This window comes from Falco biarmicus, chromosome 1, assembly GCF_023638135.1.
Source record: "Falco biarmicus isolate bFalBia1 chromosome 1, bFalBia1.pri, whole genome shotgun sequence".
Taxonomy (NCBI): Eukaryota; Metazoa; Chordata; class Aves; order Falconiformes; family Falconidae; genus Falco; species Falco biarmicus.
In genome coordinates this window covers 36,109,202-36,130,432 of record NC_079288.1, presented here as the reverse complement: position 1 = coordinate 36,130,432, position 21,231 = coordinate 36,109,202, and the positions used below count along the sequence as shown (strand labels likewise).

General features: G+C 47.4%; 1 protein-coding gene across 1 annotated transcript in view; it reads right to left on the bottom strand.

The window, feature by feature from the left end:
- Positions 1-605: 605 nt before the first annotated feature.
- TBX5 (T-box transcription factor 5) overlaps positions 606-21,231 on the bottom strand; it is a 37,350-nt gene continuing 16,724 nt past the window's right edge. The window contains exons 7-8 of the mRNA XM_056345320.1: positions 9,954-10,180; positions 606-1,619 (exon numbers count right to left, since the gene is read on the bottom strand). Of these exons, the coding sequence (XP_056201295.1) occupies positions 1,036-1,619; positions 9,954-10,180 (811 nt within the window). The 3' untranslated portion in view covers positions 606-1,035. The remainder of the gene's footprint in view (positions 1,620-9,953; positions 10,181-21,231) is intronic.

The window sequence follows — 21,231 nt, the reverse complement described above, 5'->3', positions numbered from 1 at the left end:
AACTCATGATAAAACGAAAGTCCAGGATTGCAAACAAGCATCATCATCATTTTTATGAGCAAACTTTTTCCTTTCGCTGTCTGCATGCTCCCCCCCCCACTCTCCCCCCGCTGCCGCTGGCTCAGAGCCTCGCTTTCCGCATGCCGGTAAAAATTCGGCAGGAGACAAGCTGCGGATGTTTTCAACTTTGAAAGATACCCCACGCTTCTGTCAGAAACAGCTGATGGATCAGGAAAGACCGGGAGATGGGAAGGAAAGAACAGTGAGAGAATTACACACAAGTGGGAAAGGAGATAAGTTTATGGGGCTGGCTCCTGCAGGGACACGTTTTGGGGCGTCTTTAAGGACACATGGCACCCTGCAAGGAGCAATTCCATCGTGGTACAATGTCTGGGCGAGGTAGGTACCTGCTTTTCTTATTTGTGGGTTAACAAGGATAACACTAACAAAAAAAAAAAGAAACACCACTCCAAAATCCACCCTTGGTAAAAAGGGCTGGTGTGCCGGTGTCTTTTTCTTTTTTTTGAGAAAATGGAAAGAAAAAAATATATATATTATTATTTATTATATAACATTGTCAACATCAACACCACAAAAAAAAAAAAGTAACATCCTAGTTGTTTTCGTTCAAGCATTCTGACTGTGTTGAGAAAGGCAGCAGGAGTTTGGTGTCCCTTGGAGAACAAAAAGAGCAGGAGGGTGGGGGGGACGAGGGCACAGGGCTGGCGGTGGCTGCAACACAAACTGGGTGGGGATGGTGGCAGGGGAGAAGTGTGCCGATTTGTTGATTTTTTCTTTTGAAACAAAAGAAAAAGGAGGGGGGGGGGTAAGTCACACCGAGGCCGATGACTATTTCATCTGTGGTTTCAATCAGTGTCCGTCCCTCTCGAGTGCTATCGGTGAACATTCAGTTAAAACAGTCTTGCAAAATACTTTCACTTTTATTATCGACAGGGTATTTTTTTCCTTTTTCTTTTCCCATATTTATTTTTTTTCCCCCGTGGCTAATGCTCTTGCACTTTCCTGACCGCCTCGTTAGCTGTTCTCGCTCCACTCTGGCACCATGCCCACGCCGTGGACCGAGTGGTACTGGTGAGGCGAAAGGGTTCGAGGCACGCCGTGGGAATACAGGAATTCTGCGGGCTGTAAGCTGCTGGGGGGGGACTGGATGCCAGTTTGAGGTCCACACTGCCGGACGATGGGTTGGTGAGAAACCGAGGTTTGGTGCTGAAACATGCTATGGGTATCTCCTATTTGGGGGGAGGTATGATTGGCCACGCTGCTGAGCCGGGGCATCAGCGGCCCCGAGGTGAAGTGGGCAGAGAAATGCTGGTAGGGTAACCTGTCCATCGGCTGCATGGCAGACACTGTGCAACTGCTGTAGGATGGCACGCTCGGCCAAGTGTTACAGCTGATGTCTTCCAGGCTGGGCACAGGGTCCGTGGGGGGAGCGGAGCTGGCATACATACATGCTTGGCGCTGGGCTGATTCAGTCCTGTATGAAGTGTTCAGTCCCTGCTGCTGGGGGTAACTGGACCTGTAGAAAGGATCCTCGTCTGCCGGAGAAGTTTCCATGTAGGGCTTCTTGTAGGGATGCTCGGTGGTGGAACATTCCTCATCTGTTGGGAGAGAAAACTCCTGGTAGCGGACAACAATACCATGCCCTCGACTGAACCTCCGTCTCCACAATCCTCATTTTCCCAAGGACACAGCCCGCACAGGGCTGATCCAGGCACTTCTCTCAGTTATATCAGTGTAAATCCAGATGCCTTCCTTGGAATCGATCTGGATCAATCCTGCTGAAACCAAGTCTTGCACTTGGTCCTGTCTGCTGGACTGGGGCAGGGATTAGTTAGAAGCTCCGGGAGGAAAATTAAGGCTCTAAGATGCTGGAGGGATCCTGAGGCTTAGCTTGCTTGGTGATACCCCATGCACACCCCCACACCCCCATGTTCCTTGTCTCCTTTCTGCTGCCAGCACTTTGACCAGAGGAGTAACATCTGCCTCCAGATACAGCGCACCTAACAGAGATCCCCACTCCCAGCTGCGAGCCTCAGAGCTGCAAACCCAAAGCCTTTACAATGATATATTTTCGTGATAAATGAGACAAAAATGGAGATCACAATAAAAATCCCCCCAGGAGAGCATCAGCGATCGCATAGTTGAGACAATCAGACTTGGCGTTTTACAGCTCCAGTCTTTAGCTGTGCCAAGGGAGCTGGGCACATAAATCCACACAGGGCTGTGTGCTGGAGCCAAGTGTAACAAGAAAGAAAAGTAAATTTCACAGCTAGAAACAACAAGGCACAGCTTGCAGAGCCCTTTGTTTCCTGGAGCATCCCAGGCCAACAGAGGGAAGGAGATAAACAATTTAGGTGAAACCTCTAGGGTGAAGCAAAATGAATAAATAAATATGCACTTATTTATTCATTCACAGGGTCATCAAATGAAATCCAGCTCTGCTGGAATGGATGGCAAAGTTCCCAGGGACGAGCACTTCACCAAGAGATTTTAAGGACAGCAAAGCAATGGAAGGGGAGCTTGTTCTGACCCAGATTAACTTTGCGGTTGCTTCAAGAACAAGATTTCTGGTGCTGGCAGAGAAACATCCCACTTTGCTTACAGCCTTCTTGGCTGCACCCTTTCAACAAGGGTAAAAATTTCAAAGAATACTGCAAGAAATGGCCCTTTTCAAATTTTTTCAGCCAACATGTTTTGAGCCATAATCTTTTTACCTCCAAACTACAAAGGAAAAAAAAAAAAAAAAAAAACCAAACCAGTTCCACAAAAGAAGAGGACTACAAGCATCTGTCCCCCAAGAAGCACTTGCAAAAACACAGGTGCTGTTTCGGGGCTGCTCCAAGGTGAATGCCCAGGTCTCCCCTTCAGGAGGTGCAGATGGGCAGTGCAGGCACCTTTTGTTTCTTGTAAGCACGCACAGCGCACACCCTTATTGCTATAAACAGCACCATGCTTTCTCCTGGAAGCTGCACCCACTCCACTTGTAATACAACCCATTACTCCAACTCAGGTGTCTACCAAGTCCAGCTGCCGTTAGTCTTCTCGGCCTGACAACCCCAGAAAACCTCAGGTACTGAGGTAACACACCTCCGAGACTTTCCCCTTGGTGTCCTTTGTTAGCAGCTGCCCGTAAATCCAGCTGGAAAGCTGCAGTCCCATTTCATCCTTTCTTCCTGACGGCAGCAAAATGTGGCTCCTTAGTCCCAGCGATGCAGAAGCCCTGACAATAACGTTACCTTCCTCCTCTGCCTCCTCTTACACCAGGACAGAAAGCAGGATGGGGTGAGCGAGCAACACAATCGCACCTTTCCAACAGCTGCAATGGTCAGCAGAGAGGCACAAAAGTGTGTCACCCTCCTCAATCCTGATCAGGTTCATTTTATATAGGAGTGGCAGAGAGGATGCCGTCCCCTGAAAGGCAAAAGCTGGACGCACGGGTCCGAGCTCCCTCCTGAACACGGGGCTGTCACAGGAGGTACATCTGGGAGAACAGCCTGAGCTCTAGCTTTTACAGACAGCTCAAAAGTTTTGGATCCCTAACCCACTACTGAGTAATAAGAACACTACGGTGGAAAAACAATGTCTTGTAAAATAAAGCATTGTTCTGCTAATAAAGTTTTCAGCATTAAACCGCATTACTCTGCTGGCATTAGGAATCATTGGCTTGGGGTTTGACTGTTTATTTTATTTTTATTTTTTTAAATATACAACACAAAACAGTCAAACTCTGTTTTTCCGTTGTGTAAAAATGTGCCTGACTTACAACCTGTGGTTGCTGATTTTTCCATTTAGCCCAGACATTTCACCGTCTGCCACAGCCCAGCCAGGCAGAGCCACAGCACTATGGATCCGCTTCCAGAATTCATCACAGGTGAAGAGAGAAAAACAAAAACAACTTGGATTTCAGTGGAAACCCTATAGGCTTCTCTCTTCTTCTGTAAGCTCTCGCGGGCGCTCTGCTGGTCTCTCTAGAGCCAGGCTCACCAATGCCATATGTGGAAAGGGCACCATCGCTCCTGATTTTAAGATGTGTAAGGACACTGCACGCATCTCCAAAGAGGACATTGTCACTAACGAAGGATTACTGCACACCCTAACAGCATCTGCCTGCCCTCTGGCCCCTCTTCCTGATGATTTTCCCATCTATGTCATCTCAAAGTGCTGGAGAGGGAAGAGAACAGTCCGTGTTCATCATCAGATGGGATGATGCAGACCAGAGATCCTCAGCTGGCACCAGCTGATGAATTTACACTGGTCCAGACTCTCTAGTCTGATCTGGCATCATCCCATAGCTCCTCACAGAGGCAACCAGAGCCAGCACAGAGCAGGCAAAGGGCATCCCCATGGTGCATGGAGCAGATCTGGGAGTGGAAAGAGGACATTCTCAAGTAAGAGAACAGCAAAAGGAGGACAAGTCAAACAGAGCTCTCACACAATGCTGAAGGCTGCAGTTTAAATTCATCCCCACTTGCTCTGGAGCCTGGACAGTCTTTCTCAAGACCTTAATCCTCTCTTTGAAGGTCCTCTCACCTCCTCAGCATCAGCATAAGCAGAACATATGACACAACTGACCGGTCTGCCCTGGGTTTGATTCTTGATGTTGGTTCCCTGATAGCACTTCATTGTCCTTTTCCTGTTGCCACTGAGCCCTAGGAGGTTCTGGGCACTTCCAGGAGATGCTGACCATCCTTTGCTTTTGTTGCTATTCTTGGAAGCCAAGGGTGGTGATCAGCTCTTGTGACCAGCCCCTCGATACTGCACAAACCTCAAAAAGCAAAAGGTTCTGCCAAGCAGGGGAAGCTGCCAGCACTTGGGAGAAGCTGCTCCAAAGTGGATCCAAGGAAAACGGAGCCTGCAGAATGGGATGGAAACTGGCTTCCTCACAAGGAATTTGATGTTCTATCTAATGAAGGAGCTTGAGCGAGAGCATAAGCAGTTCCAAGATTTCCGGTATTTACTACTTCCAGCTGGGTTGTAAATACCACACAAATGGCTTTTTAAATGGAATTTTCCCAATTCCAGGATTAGGGCCATCCAGAATAAAATGCAAACATGTAAAATCTCTGGACTTCAGGGTGCACTGGGCCCACCGCTTCCCCTGGTGTAAATCAGGAGAGCTCCTTTCCCATTCATGACAGTCAGCTCCCTGGGACGGAAGACAATGAAGAATGGGACCCAACTGGTTTAGTTTTTAAAGCTCACCCACACTTCCAGGGCACTACAGCAGGTTCCTTCTGACTTTATGAGGGAGACACAAAGGGTGATTATCACCAACACGGTTGTTTTATCCAGTCTGGTTTCTAGTGTGAATCTAGCATGAGCCTGAACAGCCAATACTGGTGTGCAAGACTGACTGTCAACGATTGTCAAAGAAGAAAAAAAGGCAGATTCAACCAAAATGAACATCCCTAGAGGGCAAATAAGATATACATCCCAGGACATGAGAGTTAAGACACAGTAATTATTTCAGCAGTCGCACAGTTTGTGATACAGCTGCGTTGCATTGCAGGGGAACACAACAGAAAGGGTGGTGGGGCAGAGACAATCCGACCCAAAAAGCTGGAACCCCTTCCAGAGGCAGCGAGCTGCTGGCACTGCCTGCAGAGGAGGGCAGGATGCTTACATGGTGCTGCTGAAACTACAGGACTGCAAGCACCGTGGCTGCACAGCAAAAGATGGGTGCACACCAGCCCCCTGAATATCTCCCCACCTTGTAGGCAGGCTCTTCTTCACCCTGTGTCCCAGCAGCCACCTTGCCCTGGGCTCCACTGCATCTACCCAAGCTGCAGCACAGTTCAAGTCTTGGCCAACTCGTTGCATCCCCTAACATCAGGAGGACAAACAGCATGTCCTCCAAGAAGATATCTCATACCTGACTTTTGTCCCACAGAGTCTTTGAGTGAAAGAAGGCTGGGTGGGATGAGGGAGAAATCAGTTCAGTGTCTCCACCCTAACAGTGCCTGTTCTTGGGGAGAAGAGGGAAAGGCATTGCTGTATCTCCACCGACCTCATCAGAGCAAGAAGGAGATGAAAAATACATTCTTTTTCCCGGTCAGGGTCATGTCCGAGCTAGGTGGCTGAAGGATACGGTCCTCGCTGGTTGGAGCCAGTGGATTCTGCCACGTTCCTCTTCTCCCTCAGAGTGCCAACATGACAACTTTTATAACCTCCCCAGGGAGAGGCTGTTCCAGTCGCCTCCTGTTCAGCATCACAAGCATCCCAGAAATCTGCCAAGTGGTTGAGATTGTGTAAGGCTGGGAGGGAGCAGAGGTTTAGAGGGATGGCTTTTTAGTTCACAGGAAATCTGAGGGAGAGGATAACACAAGGGAAAACAAGCCCCAATGCCTTAATTGGGACGTGGGGCTAAAATGAAAGACAGAAAGCAAGCTGCCTGCTGGTAAGTCCTTTTGGGCTTCTCTGAGCACAACAATGAGAGAGGGAGAGATGGAGAACAACCAGAAAAAAGGCAAAGCTCTAACTGGTCTTTGTTGCAGCCTAAAAATCCACATCAAGAACTGAAGCCACTCCTTGGTAGAATACAGGATTGGAGTTAATCCATCCGCTCAAGACCAGTGGCTCAGTGAAATGCCATAATCAATCTCAGTGTGGAGCTGGGATACAATGCAGGATGATTCTTGCCTTGAGGATTGCCATTCCCCAGTGTTCAGCACACTCAGAACATGCTGGAGCAGCAACCCCACTGCACCACACTGGGGTCATTCCCAATGCTGCGACCTCGCAGTCCCACCTGCACACCAGGAATTGCCAGATTTGGAGGTCTGGGATGTGTCCTTCCTTCCTTCCTTCCTCACCCAGAAGAGCATCACCTCCCTGAAACAGAGGACCCTTCAGAGATAACACCCCCTCGCAGCCCTGCTGCTCTCCCCTAATGTAACCGCATATCAGATCTCCTGAGCGAATCCATCTTTGCCTTGACAGCTAAGAACAACACTGTCAACCACAGAGCTAAATCTTTGTCTTAGGTCACCAAGGAAGTAGAAGTCGAATAAGGTGCCTTCGAGTCGCTTGAACACAGACCTATTCTTAACTGAGCCTAAACCAAGACTTGACCTCCTGATTAAAAAGGATACAGAGAACTACCATGAGATGTCAAAGCTGGAAGGAGCCGTATCTGAGAGACTATCTTGGAAAACAGTGGTGGCATTTGCTACAGAAGATACAGACGCCAGCTGGACTCAAACCCAGCTGCCCTTGCAAGCACTTATCCTTTACCACAGCCTTAGGAAAAGGAAATAATCTGCTTGAGATAAATCCTACACTGACTGAAGAGGAGTCCATGTTTGGGGAGCTGTTGTCCAACAAAATCAATAAAACTTCCAGTCCAGAAATGGGGACAGGGGTGCATTAGGAGTAAACACGCTCCTGCTTACATTTTTTCTTAGATGGTGAGGCTTGGCTTACGCAGAAAAGTAGGAAAGCAGGCGAGCTGTGAGGGAAAGCTTAATATTACACTTAGAAAGGAGAGGTTGGAAAAGGAAGAAAAAGACAAATATTACAGGTAAGGTTATTTTCCCAAGTTCAGTAAAGATCCTCACTCAGTGCTAGAAGAAAGTGCCACGCTCAGTTTGAGTTTGGGATGAAACCTTGGATCACTTTCTGATTTATCTGAACAGAATTGCTCATCTCTAGTGACTTTTTTTTTTTTTTTAATTAATTTCACTTTGCAAAAAGCTGCTTGGCAGCTTACGTTGGCTCTCTGTTTCCCATTAACTTTGTGTTTCTTTTCTTTAAGCCCTGGTGGCTGTTTTCGATTTACTAGATGTGTGGGGAGGGGGAAATAGGCACAGAGAGGAAAGCAGAGACTCAGGCTCCTGAGACGTACGGCTTCGCGGAAGAAGCCGGTGGTATCGCACAGGACACTGCTTCTCTTTGATTAAAGCATTTGGCGGCTTCGATAAAAGGCCCTTAACTGCTTGTGCCACTCAAGCCATCGGAGAGATAATGAGGGGCCATCGGCCGTACACACAAGGGCTCCCTTTGCCAGTCTCCAGCACTTTCGCAAGGGCCACGCAGGCCAAAAGGGGCCGGGGAGCTTATTACAGGGCAGATAGTCGTCTCTTTTGTGACAATAAGAGGAAGTGAGATAATTGGGGGATTGAGGGAAACCACCCATGGAGACACCACTTAGCGAGAATCCCAAAACTGGAAGGAAACCTCTGTTGATTCCTTATCACGTTACAATGTGGAGGCGAATGATGAATTGCCCTGCGGTGTGGGGACACGCAGCAGTCGGAGATTGTCCAAAGGGGTTGTTGCCATTTGGGCCAGCTTGTTTTGGTTAGTTTTTGCAAAGGGGAAGAGGAGCGGTGAAAGCTTGGCTCCCAGGGCAAAGGAACACTGAGGATGGATTGCAGGCTGAGGGATGCCAACGGTGAACGGGACCTGCCTTTCCATGGCTGACAGTGGGGCTCTGCAGCAACCCAGTGGTGTCCCAGCACCTCGCACCCACAGTCCCACACCAGCACGGGGGTAGCAAGGGCCACACGCGCCACCTCTGACCTTAGGGGACACTCTGGGAGGCCGCTGCAACTCCTTATTCCCTACCTTACAGCCAGCTCAAGTCCAGCATCACCATTTCCAATCACAGCTTTGATACACTCTATACGAGCACAAGGATCACCTGGTCAGCTGTAGGGGTCAGGAAACGATGCCTCTGTTTTCCACTGTTTAGCTTATTCTCAGGAAACTATTAAGATTTGTCAATTAGTTTTATGTATATATATATACTTGTACACCACACGTGTGCTTTTACAACATTCAGGGGATTCACCAAGGAGGTGACAGAGATTTCCACTGCCCTCCTGCCGCATCTGCCAGCACTTCCCAGCATCCGCCACCTTAGACTGTGTGTCTACAGCGCACATCCCAGCACCCCAGGGGTTACGTTACTAAAAATAATGACATGTGGCTGACTGATAGGACCATGCAGGGAAGCAGGAAGGGATCTGCAGTGGAGAGAGGCTAGTGGGCTGGAGAAATTCTTGGTGCATGCAAATGCCATGATGCATGCTGACTCCTGTGAGCTTTTCCCATGCAATGTAGACTAAATCCTGAGAAAGGGCAACACGGCTAGGCAGCAACCATCCCCTGCCCACCTCACAGGGTTGCATTCAGCTCTGGAAATTCCCTATTTTTTTCTGTAGGCCTGTGGTGGAGCTGATCTGAGGCTTTTGCTATCTCAGTCGTGCAAATGTTTCTGCATCTAAGCATTCCCATTGCTTTGGGAGAGGAAGGGAGAGACTGCAAAGTGCTCGCTCCTGCCCGAGAACAATTATCCCATCGATATCATGGGGCTCTTCACGCCAGGACGAGCTGAGCAGTCAGTGTAAAGCCCTCACAGTTTGATCCCTCAAGCTCTGTCAAAGCAGGTCAGTCGCACCAGAGGGGAACGAACATGGATATCATGATTTTCAATCCCACGCCCCATTCATTAGACCGAGCATTTAAGTGGAATTGCTTTCTGCAGACAGGCAACTGTCTCCCAACTGTGAGACTCTTAGTGGAAAACTGTGCAAAATCCAAGCTGTCAAGGTATCTCCACTTGGAGATTAAGCCTGTCTGAGGGGCTATGGAGGCAGATAAGTCATCGTTATCTCCAGCACCAGCTATCATACTGAATGTGGATTCAACGTGGGTGAAAGGTACAGCCACCCCTCCAAACCACTCACTCCCAGCCTAGCAGCAGAGATGGAATTTTAGGCTAGTGCTGGTGAGAGAGAGGAGCCACCCAGCCCATCGGGGGGAGCTGCCCACCTCCAGAGCACAGCCTTCATCCCTTACTCATCCTCAAGTGTCACCATAAAGCAGGCTGGGGCTGTCCAGCCTGTGGACAAGGGGAAACATCAGAAAACCACGCTGACAGTCATGTTAGGAAGGGGAAAGAAGCGAGCGGGGAGCAGCCAAGGTCTGACCTTTTCTCTTGGTGCAGTGGTAGATCTGGCTGTGCTCCTGGGAGATCGGGTAGGGGTTGGCAGGCGGTAGCAGGTCCTGGGAGGTGCTCGACACCCCATTCTCACACTGGTACTGGGAGCCCAGGTTGGAGGAGGCAGAAAGGACCCTGGTCTCACCACTGAAGGGGCTGTGATTCGAGGACACTTTTTGTCTCACTGTGCTCCTGGGAACAACCGGGTACTCTTTACTAAAAACAAAGAAACAAAACAACAACAAAAAAAAAAGGCAGAAAAGGAATCAATTAATAAATAAATCAGTGGATTAATAAATGAAGGCAGCACATTAGTGTCATGGTGTTTGTTTAGACTTTCAGAGAAATAGAGACGTGCCTCCCGGGAGACTGCAGCCCCGTCACACTTTATCCATGCAGCACTTTTCTATTTCCCTTTCCTTTTAGTATCTCTCCCTTTAGATTTGTGCCTCTCCACCACAACTGCTATTTTACACCCATAGACAAAATAGATATATGCATTTATAGCAAAATACACAAGATCAGTATTTACATATTATGATAGCATTTCTAAACTATATTTTATTTATATTGTATATGTGGACATGCACATGCCTGTAATTAAAAACTTCATTTCTGCCAAGCTGACTTGGAGGTGGATTAAATATTTAGGTCTACTTTTTCTACCATATGGTAGCTGTCCCCATTCCTTTTCCTCAGGGTCTGCCAGCCTGGTTGTCCTGGATGGGGGATCCCTGGACCAGGGAACAAGCTCTGCTCCAGAGCGCTCAGAAAAGAGAAATAAATAAATCACCAAGACCTGATGCATGCCAGAGCCACACGTCTCAGTGGAGCCAGGCTAGAGGGTGAGCACTAACGGAAAGTCTGGTTCGTTCCCTTGCTGAAATCTGGTTTGAAGCAGAGATGCTTTGCCAACACTGGCTGAAAATCCCCTCTCCTATGAGACCCTACAGTGTGTTTTGGAGACATTTCTCTAAGCACATCTGCAACGTGGCTGGACAAGATTATTCCTGCTCTGCAGGGGGAAGAACTGAAGCTCAGTAAGGTGTCCCAGAGAACTCCAGCGAGGTGCAAGCCTCCTCCTGGGCTGTCTCCGAGGCAGCTGGGTGCTCCCTGCACCCAAGGACTCGTCAAAATGCATAAAGATCAGGTGGTTCAGCACCATCTTGTGAAGTGCCACCAGGCTCAGAGCAGCCAGAGCCTGGGTCCCAACACAGGCTTTCTTCTTTGAGGACCAAGCTGGCTTTGAGGTACCCTACTCACCTGCCCCAAATCATTATGCTGGAGCAAGGACAGATCCTTAAATGCCATAAGCAGGCTCACCTGGCCACTTACATGTGGAGGAGGAGCCTTGAATCTCCAGTTATGCCCCTTAGAGAGAACCTATCACTGTAGCAACTCAGAACTTATTTACAAACTTTAACAATACCAATTATATAAACCTACTCACAGCAGGAAGCTTTCATCCAAACCACTGCTGTGGTGGCTGCCAGAAACATCAGCAACTGAGCTGCAGTGGAGGGGAAACTCACCCAGGAGCTCAAAACCAAATAAATGTGTCTCTTATTGTGCCATGAAACCTTTCCAAACCCTGGCACTGGTGGCTTGCTGCGGAGAGCCTATTCCAAAAGTGGGGGTTCTTCCCCTGAAGCCCAGCAGCTCCTCCCCACAGGGCTGTCAGGAGCATGGCTTTCCACCCACTTGGGCTGGCTTACCAGGCAGCTTTTTCCCAGAACTGAAATCCAGGCTGTGCGTGAGGAACAAGAGAGAGACGGATGGGGAGGAAGCAGAGATTTATGCCTCAAGATACCCTGGCATCCATGGCTGTCTTGCGTATGCGGTGGGCTGCAGAGGACCTCTTTGCCTATGGACACCCAGCACTAGCACTTCCACCACAGAGGCTCTTGCTAGAGGGCAGCTTTGGTGGCTCTTCAGGAAGGTCAGGGTCTCCAAACCTCATGGGTGACCTTCAAATCTTCTAGGTTCTAGAGGCTCTCCCAGCCCTACCAGGTCACGGTGCTGAGCTGCCTGCTCCTGTCGTGCTCTACCTTCACACAGCAAACTCCATGGAAATAGTACCAGCAGGACACCCCAGAGCTGCATGCCCACCATGTTTCCCTTCCAAGAGACAATCCATAAGGAGGTGACACATGGGCCTTGCCCTTAGCTCTCCTCCCTAATGAGAAGATGCTGCCTGGATTGGCTGCTTCCTTATTCCTCAGCTCCACCACCACCACCACTCAATCCCCCAAGAAAAGACAGAGCCTTGGGGGGGGGGGGGGGGGGGGGGGGCGGGCGTGTTTCAGTGGGATACCTGTGAGCTACCAGTGGCGGAGAAGGAGAGACATAACATGGCGTGATGCTACATCATGTTCTCTTTGACTTTTTTGGAGGATGTACATCATGTTCTCTTTGACTTTTTTGGAGGATGCACTCTGGATGGGATGTCTCTGTGGGACATGGATTAGATCTGGATGGGGGTTTCTTGCAGTAAATCCTCACAGTAGCTCACAGGTATCCCACCACATCAGACCCTCACTGTCTGAAGCACCACACAAACACTAAGAAGCCATCCCCATCCCAGATACTTCTTACCTAAATCAACCCTTTCTCTGTCTCAATGGAGAGCTGAGAGGGGAAAATTTTAAAAACTCAATTGTTTTCTCTTGATAAAAAAGTATTTTCTTTCCATTAAGGAGCTGTATGCCCAGAACAGCAATATTTTTACCCTGAGTGCCAGCACAGGTGGTGTCAGGATCCCACGCTACTGTTGTGCACTGGGGACCAAATCCCTTTCAGACTGCACTTCCCAGGGGACACGGCAGCCTCCAGGGCCATAAGAGAGGACCATTATGTTCTGCCGGAGACATGGCAGGAGCAGGGAGTCACGCTGGAGAGGGAACAGGTTGGAGACACCAAGTTTCCAAACAGCAGTTCCCAGGAGGTATCACCATGACTTCTCTCCAGACTGAAATGTTTCCATTTCAGTCAAAACATGTTGCGTGTTATTTTTGCCAAAAAATCAACTATTTGAGGAGGGAGAGGAAGGAAAGTATTTTTTAACTGAATATCTAAAATATTCTCTTCACTTTGCTGTTTTTCTATACACAAAGGCAGTTATCTCTGTATTTCTACTTTTTTCTTCCTTATAGGAACCAAGCTTTAATAAAAAGGTGTCTTTGGTACCTTGTAAAGCAACAGTCATCTTGACATTTATACTGTTCCCTGAGCCCACTCAATATGCAGTGTGCACAGCTACCATTTTTGGTCTTTAAAAATGCATCTTCTTTTTTTCCCCCCCAGTACCTAAAAGTCACCATTTCCAAAATAGCTGGTTGTAATCCTGAGCCACAGTTTAATGGAATGAAAGGTTTTGTTCACTGCTGGCACAAAATGACTGTTGTGTCCAGAAATTTTGCTCTCAAAAAAAATTGTAGCAAGGTAGGTAGGGGAAAAAAGCACTAAAGCCTGACTCAGACAGGCAATATAGGAAATTGTCCACACAGCAAGGCAGAGACTGTTTGTTCATGGGCCAGAATGTGAGTTTTACACAGGGGTGTTAATGGGCTACTTTTTTTTTTTTTTTGCGTCAAAAATTATAAAATTCAAAAGAAAAAAATCAAAGTTGGTTGGGGAAAGAATTTACAAGGAAGGAAGCTGTCACTGGTCTATTTAAAGTCTGTTGGAGGCTAATGATGAACACTGTTAGCGTGGTCGGTGTATTACCATAGCAGAGGGGGACAGGGAGGAAGGGGGGAGCCACATCGTGCAAGGTGCTGTGCAGCTCTGCACCACCAGGCTTCCAGCTGAAGGGCCACCAGGAGAGAACGTTACCTGGATTTTCATTAGAGCTTGAGGGAAGAAATCAGGGATGAGGATAGATGTTTCCCAGACTCGTGGGATCAGACACCAGCTCCACATAACTGCCTCCTAGTAGCGCGCACACATTCCTCTTTAGAGTTCAGTGTATAACCCTGGCCCTACGGATCAGGCCTTACAAGTAAATTCTTCCTGCACTTCCCGAACACTTCCACCCAAATCAGACCTCTGCCAGGTGGAATTAGCAAACTCAGTCTCCTTTTCTCTCATAGTATCTTCCCCCTCCCCCAGCCAAACGATGCCCTCGCCACGACAGACTCAGGAGCTCCATAAGATCACTTATGCCACAAATTCATATCTAGCAAAGAAGTCAAAGGAGCAAATTCAAGAAGGTTTTGTAATCTCAGAGCTGGAAACCATTTTTGCTTCTGCAATCTAATACAACTTGTGGAAAAATTATAAATTTAATTATAAATATAAACCATCACAGAGTGACATCCAGTCCACTTTCTTGCTTATCACTATGCTGTAAGAAATTAATACTTTTCAATCTATTTTCATGTGCAGACTTGATGCTTCCTAATGTATCAGCCAATGCATAGTAAACACAGCTACCAGCCAAAAACCTTGTTAAAAATCTCCTTGAAGCTCCACAGTTTATAACCAGGAAGCTTCTGCACTGAAGCATCCAACCCTACTGGCCCTAAGCAGATTATTTGTGATGAAGATGCTTCTGCTACTTCTGCAACAAAGCGTTATATACCAAGGCCTTCCAGAGCTGCTGCAGCTTACAGGAACAAGACTTCAAAAAACTTGTATGATCCTTGTGACCTGACATTTGATACCTGTTCAAGGTCAAGACGAGGCATGATACAGATTTCCTCATGGTTAGCTGCCACCAGGTTCTTACAGCATCCTTTGAAGCTCCTGAGCTAAGCACTGTCTAGGTCTTGTTCACAATGACAATTCCCAACCTAAAATCTGACAGAAGGTATAGCAGTGGCCAAACACGGTGATTCCCCTCCACTCTTTCCAAATTGCCAGGAGATTTTAACACCTCCTTGGTCAGTCACTGCAAAAGGACAAATGTTTGCCATCCATCCTAACAGTACTGTTCCATCCACTCACCCAGCACCCATGGATACAATGGTGCAGAATCAGACCCCAATTCCAGATGTGCAAATATAACTCAAAGGCATTTGGGTTTATATTTCCCAGGCCACCAGCTGTTGGTCCTTCCTGCTGAGACTCGAGAGTAGGAAAGAAATGGAAGTCAGCCACAGCAGATATAGAAAGAGGAATGAGGGAAAAAAAAAAAAAAAAAAAAAAACTGACTGGAATAAATATACCATCTCACAAGAAAAATAATAAACCAGAGAACAATTGTCAATGTGCATTCATTACAGCTTATTTCCAGCATGTTGAAATAAAATTGAACCACCCTCAAGAGACTGTCTGGAGAGTCTGAAGTGGACAAACTACAGCAGGAAGGGTCTTGGTAGAAGAGGAACTGCTGAGTACTTCCTTCAGTCTTAACCTCAAGTACGAGCTCTCTCTGCATGGGGACTGCAGGCCAGCCCCACAGAAAATAATACCCTAGGCTGGATGTCTGGTAATGCAAGTCAGAATGATCACTGAGAAATATGGAAGGCTGTTCACTGCAGCATTCTCCACCAACATATCAGATGTCCTGACTTCTTGCCAGAATGTGAAGGGGTCCAATAACCCTGGTTTGGGTGCATGGTATGTTAACAACCAGTGCTTCCATCACTCACCTGAGCAATGCAGCCCAAAGAGATCACTGCAACAAACCCAAGAACCAGCCGTGAAAAGAACCAGCTAGAGATCTAGAGCCGTCATTATCAGACAAATAAAAAGCTAGATTCCTGCAGACAAATCCCACTGTTCATGTGGGAGTAAAAGGAATACGAGAGGAGACGAAGAACGGCTGTTGGCCAACAGCGGCAGCATCCCTTCATGCTGGGCTGAGCTTCTGCAGATCAGGTCCTACTGGGCAGATCCCCCAAAGATGGGGAAAAGGAGGAAACTGCAGCTACCCTGTGCTTCTTGAGCTGACTTTCTCACTTTAAAAGAGCTGCAGATACCCTCCAGTGAAGACTGTAGAGCCTTGGTTTGGATTTCCTCTGAATTCCATCAGATTCCCTAGAATACAGTTCAAGCCTACAGTTTCCACTGGGGCTTTGACCAGGAAAATTCCCTTGGGGACATTTGCTGGAGGAAAGCATCATCTCTTCAGCAGATGTTATAACTCTATGTCTCACACTGAAAATGTTTCAGACAACACATGGCTCTTGGGAGATTTCAGTGACAGAACATGGGAAACAAAAGTGGAAATGTAAAGATGCAATGAGAAGGTGCAAGAAGAGCAAGGCCATCTGCAGTGGACCAAGACCTACTTGCATTAACCAGCCTGGTACCTATCAGTCCAACACGGTGTTAGCATGCCAGTGCAGACAACCCTTTTGGAAGCCTAGAGGCTCGTCTGTTTATTCTACAGGCATCCCAAAAGACACTCTCTTCTCCATTATGCCAGCTCCAAATCGTGGTATTGATTTTATGTCCTTCGTGTCTGGCCCAGTTTCTGTTCTCAGCTACACCAGGGAATCCTTGGAATAATTCCTTTGGAGCCAGGAAGATTACTGTGGATTAATGCCAAAAGGCAGCGAACTGTGGCTCATGATCTTTGACAGAGAAAACACATACATAACATCAAACTACACTGCCACTCTTCTTTGTCAAGTGGATCATTCTGGATCTTTTTCTTTCTTTGAAAGGGCCCAGGATACCCATCAAGAGAGCTAAAAGCTACCCTTTCATGTAATCATCTTTGCTCTCAATAGCTTTCCCAATAAGAAGCTTCAAGGACTAAATTGCATTAATTTCAATGAACAGTAACTAGGGCCCAAGATTTCCAGAAGCTCTTCTGCACCCATAATAACACTGAAGACAATGGGAGCTACAGATGATCAGCAAAAATTGGTTAAATAGTTTAACAGTATTGCTCTTTTACAGTGCTCTAGCCCCAGACCCACAAACACTTCTCCCCTGCTGTCTTTTGGCAGTCACAGATTAAAAAGAAAAAACAAACAAAAAACCCAAAAGCGATGACTTGCATGCAGCCCCCCCCAAATCACTCAGTAGCTATAGTTCATTAGTACAGTTCCAGTGACTCTCATGCATGGGGAATTTTAAGGGCGAAGTCCTACACTGGCATCTGCAATGCAGATCCCATCATCTCTCTGCATAAGCTTCACCCTCTGTGGATTTCTGCCACGTGTTTTGCTCTTGCTCTCCACACCAAATTCCCCTTGGCACAGGCAGATGTTCCAAGCGGAGACAAAAGGAATTTTTACAGTACAGAGGGGCAAGACATCCTAAAGGAATACTTTGCCTAAAATTCCCAGCATCACAACTACGTAATTTTTACCTGATTTATGCTTTTCAATTGCAGCAGAACCACAGGATACAGATGCAGTATAACTCACATTACTCTACACATTTTCCTCTAGTGTGTTTTCCTTTATTTATTTATTTATTTAATCAAGGAAATAACAAACTTGATCTCATGCTCAGAAACTTACAAATTTTTGAAAACCCGTTCTCCCAAAGCACTCATCCTGTCAGAGAAACTGCTAAAGGGCTCCTGTGTGTCTCGGGAAAGAAAGGCAGTAGGGGAAAAATGAACATGTATCGGAAGTCTGTGTTCACTGGAATTTGGATCTCTCTGGAGCTCATGGCTATTCTTTCTGAATGAAGTTGTCTGCTGCTGCTGAAAGGCTTAATATCACCACTGAATGAAGTTTTCTGCCTGGACAGACTTACTAACTTTTCTTCTGGGAGATAGGAGGAGAAAAAAACGACCCAGAGACCTTGCAAAGGAGAAAGCCAGGGAGAGGGATGGACTTGCAAAGACATCCCCATCCACCCTGCAAAGCTCCTGTCCCCCGAGGCCACCCAGGCCAACACATTGCTCTTGCTTGGCCAGAGCACACAGAGGCAAGCAGAGATGGAGGGACAGTCCTCAGCAAGGCACCCGAGACCTCGCTCTCGGCACTGGAAGTTGTCTGTCTTCCCTGCTTCCTCTTCCTTCCTCCCAGCCCCTACCATTTGCTAAGTGTGGATGTTCAGTGGATGAATTATCAGGCCAAGCCTTCACCAGCACCTAGACCTACCCCTACCCCACTGCAAGACCTGCTCTGAGGTCAGTGAAATCAGTTGGGACCCAGCAAACTGGTCTCCCTCCCATCCTCTGACAGCCGAAGGTGCAAGGAGACCACCAGAGCCGGCCAGATGGCAATTCTTTCTGTTAGGGTGGGCTTTATCTCATGCAGTTTTAGCTGTTCAAAAGCAGGCATCTACTCTACACAAAACATTCGGAGTCTGCAGGCAAGACAGGCAGAGGGAGGGCTCCTCGCCCACCCTGCCATCCATGGGGTGAGCTCTCAGGGCAGCAGCTTTGCCCTCTGAAAGTGCCCATCACGCTCTGCTTTGCACAGAGGGAGCCCAGGCACCAGCCCAGCCCAAGGATGCTGCTTCCAGACAGCATCTTCAACCACCATGCACCTGATCCAAGCCCCACGCAACACACGAGGGCCTCAAGGTTTAGGGCTGGAAGCACATCTTCCCCAGGACTCATGCCTCCAAGGCTGCTCCGAGGTGGGCAAGCATCGCGGGGTGAGCAGAGGGACATGCTTTGGCCATAGCTGGGGCCAGCCTTCCACAAAGCAACCCATGCAGCATCACCAGCGATGTCTGCTGGGCTTTGCTTCTCCCAGGGCTGCTTTCAGCTAGGAGACACCCCTCTGCAACAGCCCTACACAGGGGATGAAGAAACTTTTGAGATTTAAATAAAGAAAACCTAGAGGTGCCGAGGCTTTCCTCAGCATGAAAAATTAATTCCCTTATTCCTTCCATGGGTAACCCCCTTAAGGAGATGAGCAGGGACCTGATGAATGTCAGGTCACCAGTTTCCAGTACAAAAGGCTGTGCATTGTTTAAAAAAAGTGGGGGTTTTCCAGCTACTTCTTTTCTATAATGAAGGAATAGCACTAAAAATACATCCCACCATATTCTCCAAGGGCATAAATAGACAGCACTCCCCTAAAGCCAAGATAGACTTACTTATACCTGCCTGGTGGGGAGTGGGTCCCTCACTGGGAAGCAACTTCACTACATACGCACGCACACATTTATATATTAAAATATATATTTTATATTTAATTATATTTTAATATTATTTATATGTTAAACCTATATAAACCCACAAAGGCAGGTCAGATTTCTCCAACATGCTCAATCCTGAATGGTTCTTTATGCTATATATGCAATTTATTTTTATGTATATAATTTATTTTATATATGTTTTCATATATTTTTATATATCGTTTTGTATATATTCAGATATACATAAAAAACCACAAAGGTGGGTGCATATTTGTCTAATATTTTCAACTTTGAATGGGTCTTTATTTTACTAGAACAATCTATCCCGCTCTCCCTTAAAAAAAAATGACATTGTTGTAAATGTGCTCAGTCGTTCCTACGCTATCGGTACAGAGGACAAGTTATTAAGGAAGTGAGCATCAGAAATCATCCTGTAAAGTCTACGCTGTCGACTTTAACCCTTTCGACCCTGCCAGCTCTGAGTGGGTATATTTATATATTCCAAGTGTTTCTGTTCACTGTATCACCAACTATGACCGCAGGCCAGCATAAAAATGCCAAGCAATTTTTAGCACAAGCTCAGCATGGCTAGATGCCATGCTCTTCATATGGCACGAAGCCCTTCTAATAGTCCTCACTGTTCTACCTCCTCCCTTCTCCTCCAAAAAAAACCCACGATGAATGTAAACCTTCACATCTTTCCATCGATCGTAATGAAAGGGTAGTTTAGCAGCAAAAATGCGCGGGGGACATCGTCACTTAGGTTCCAGTAGAGGTTGGGAGGCTGGCACGGGAGGGGGGGGGCAGGGAGGGAAAGCTATTTCAAGTGGAAGTGCACCCATAAATAAATAAATATTGACATATTATGCCAGGATCTGTGCTGTCGTTGGAAAGAGCAGGCAGGGAACACAGGACACATTCAGAAGACCACAGAGATGATTTAGATTGAGAAGAGTAAGTGTTATACATACAATTTTATATATATATATATATATAAAAATATATGGTTTTTGGCTTTTCTGGGTCTGAGCCTGAAAAATGTTTGTACACAGGGGTACATTTGCACATTTGAGTAGGGTTACAGGCGCAAGCGTTCGCAGGATTACAGGCAATATTTGTTGCCTGCCAGTGCAGTTTGCACAGCTACAGAGAGCCACGCGCAGGTCACCAGGTATGGCAACCAGAAGAGACTCCGGCATCTGTACTCCAGCCTGCAGTGACCACCTACAGCCAGCTCCCAGGCAGGCTGTGGAGAGAGCCCACCCAACAGAAGGTCACAACGCAGGTCCCTACAGCCCTCCACCGAGAGCCAGCTCTGCTGGTCCCGGAGAACAAGGGAGCTGAGTCACGCGTGCCCTCCCGGACGGAAAATGCTATACTGAGCATCTACATCTGTCTTAGCTATCATCATGGGTGTGGCACCATTCCTGCAAAACATTTGCACCAGGAAGCAACTTGACACATGGACAAAGTTCTCAGTGAAGTGAAAGGCATGAAGTTAATTACCAGCAGGACCTGATATTTAGAAAAGGGCTTTAAACAGGATTTTTAAACAGGATTTAGGTTTGATTTTCAGCTTAAGTACTTGCATCCAAAACTGAGATTCAAAAAGACCTCTTCAGCCACCTGGCCCTGGAGATCCCAACGTTTTCTAACACCCGCCTTCTTCAACCTGAAACCATCACGTCTACACTCCTGCCCTGCAGATCCAGAACCGACCAGGCAAACATGCCCCTCCTGCCAAAGACCCTCTGAAAGCCAAAAACCAGCACAACACAGGTCTCCACACCAAGATCTCTAGAGGCATCTCGAGCATCTTTAACGAACCCGCTCACTGAACAAGGCTGTGAGCTTTGTCTTTAAAGCACTGCCACCTGGGGCAAAAACACCCAACGGCTCTGCTGCCACAGCCTGATGACCAGAGCTTCTCCGAGCTAGTCCAAGTCTCTTGTTGCTTTCAACAGGTTCAAGGCCACATGTGGCTGCAGAGACATCTGTTTAGCACAAAGCTAGAGGTTGTTCTGATTGAGGATGTGTCAGAAAGAAATACAAGGTCCCTGTGGCCAAGAGAACAACCCGCACGTGGGAGCCTGCCTCTCTAACCCAGCAGCTAAGGCATTCATCTCTGGGTGGGAAGTCCTGGATTTTGGCCCCACATCCTGATGATATTTCAACAGCTTGACGTAAAACGCATATGCAGATGCCAGAGAGGGGACTGCCACCAAGTCTTGGCTTAGCTCAAGCCACAAGTGACATGCAAAGCA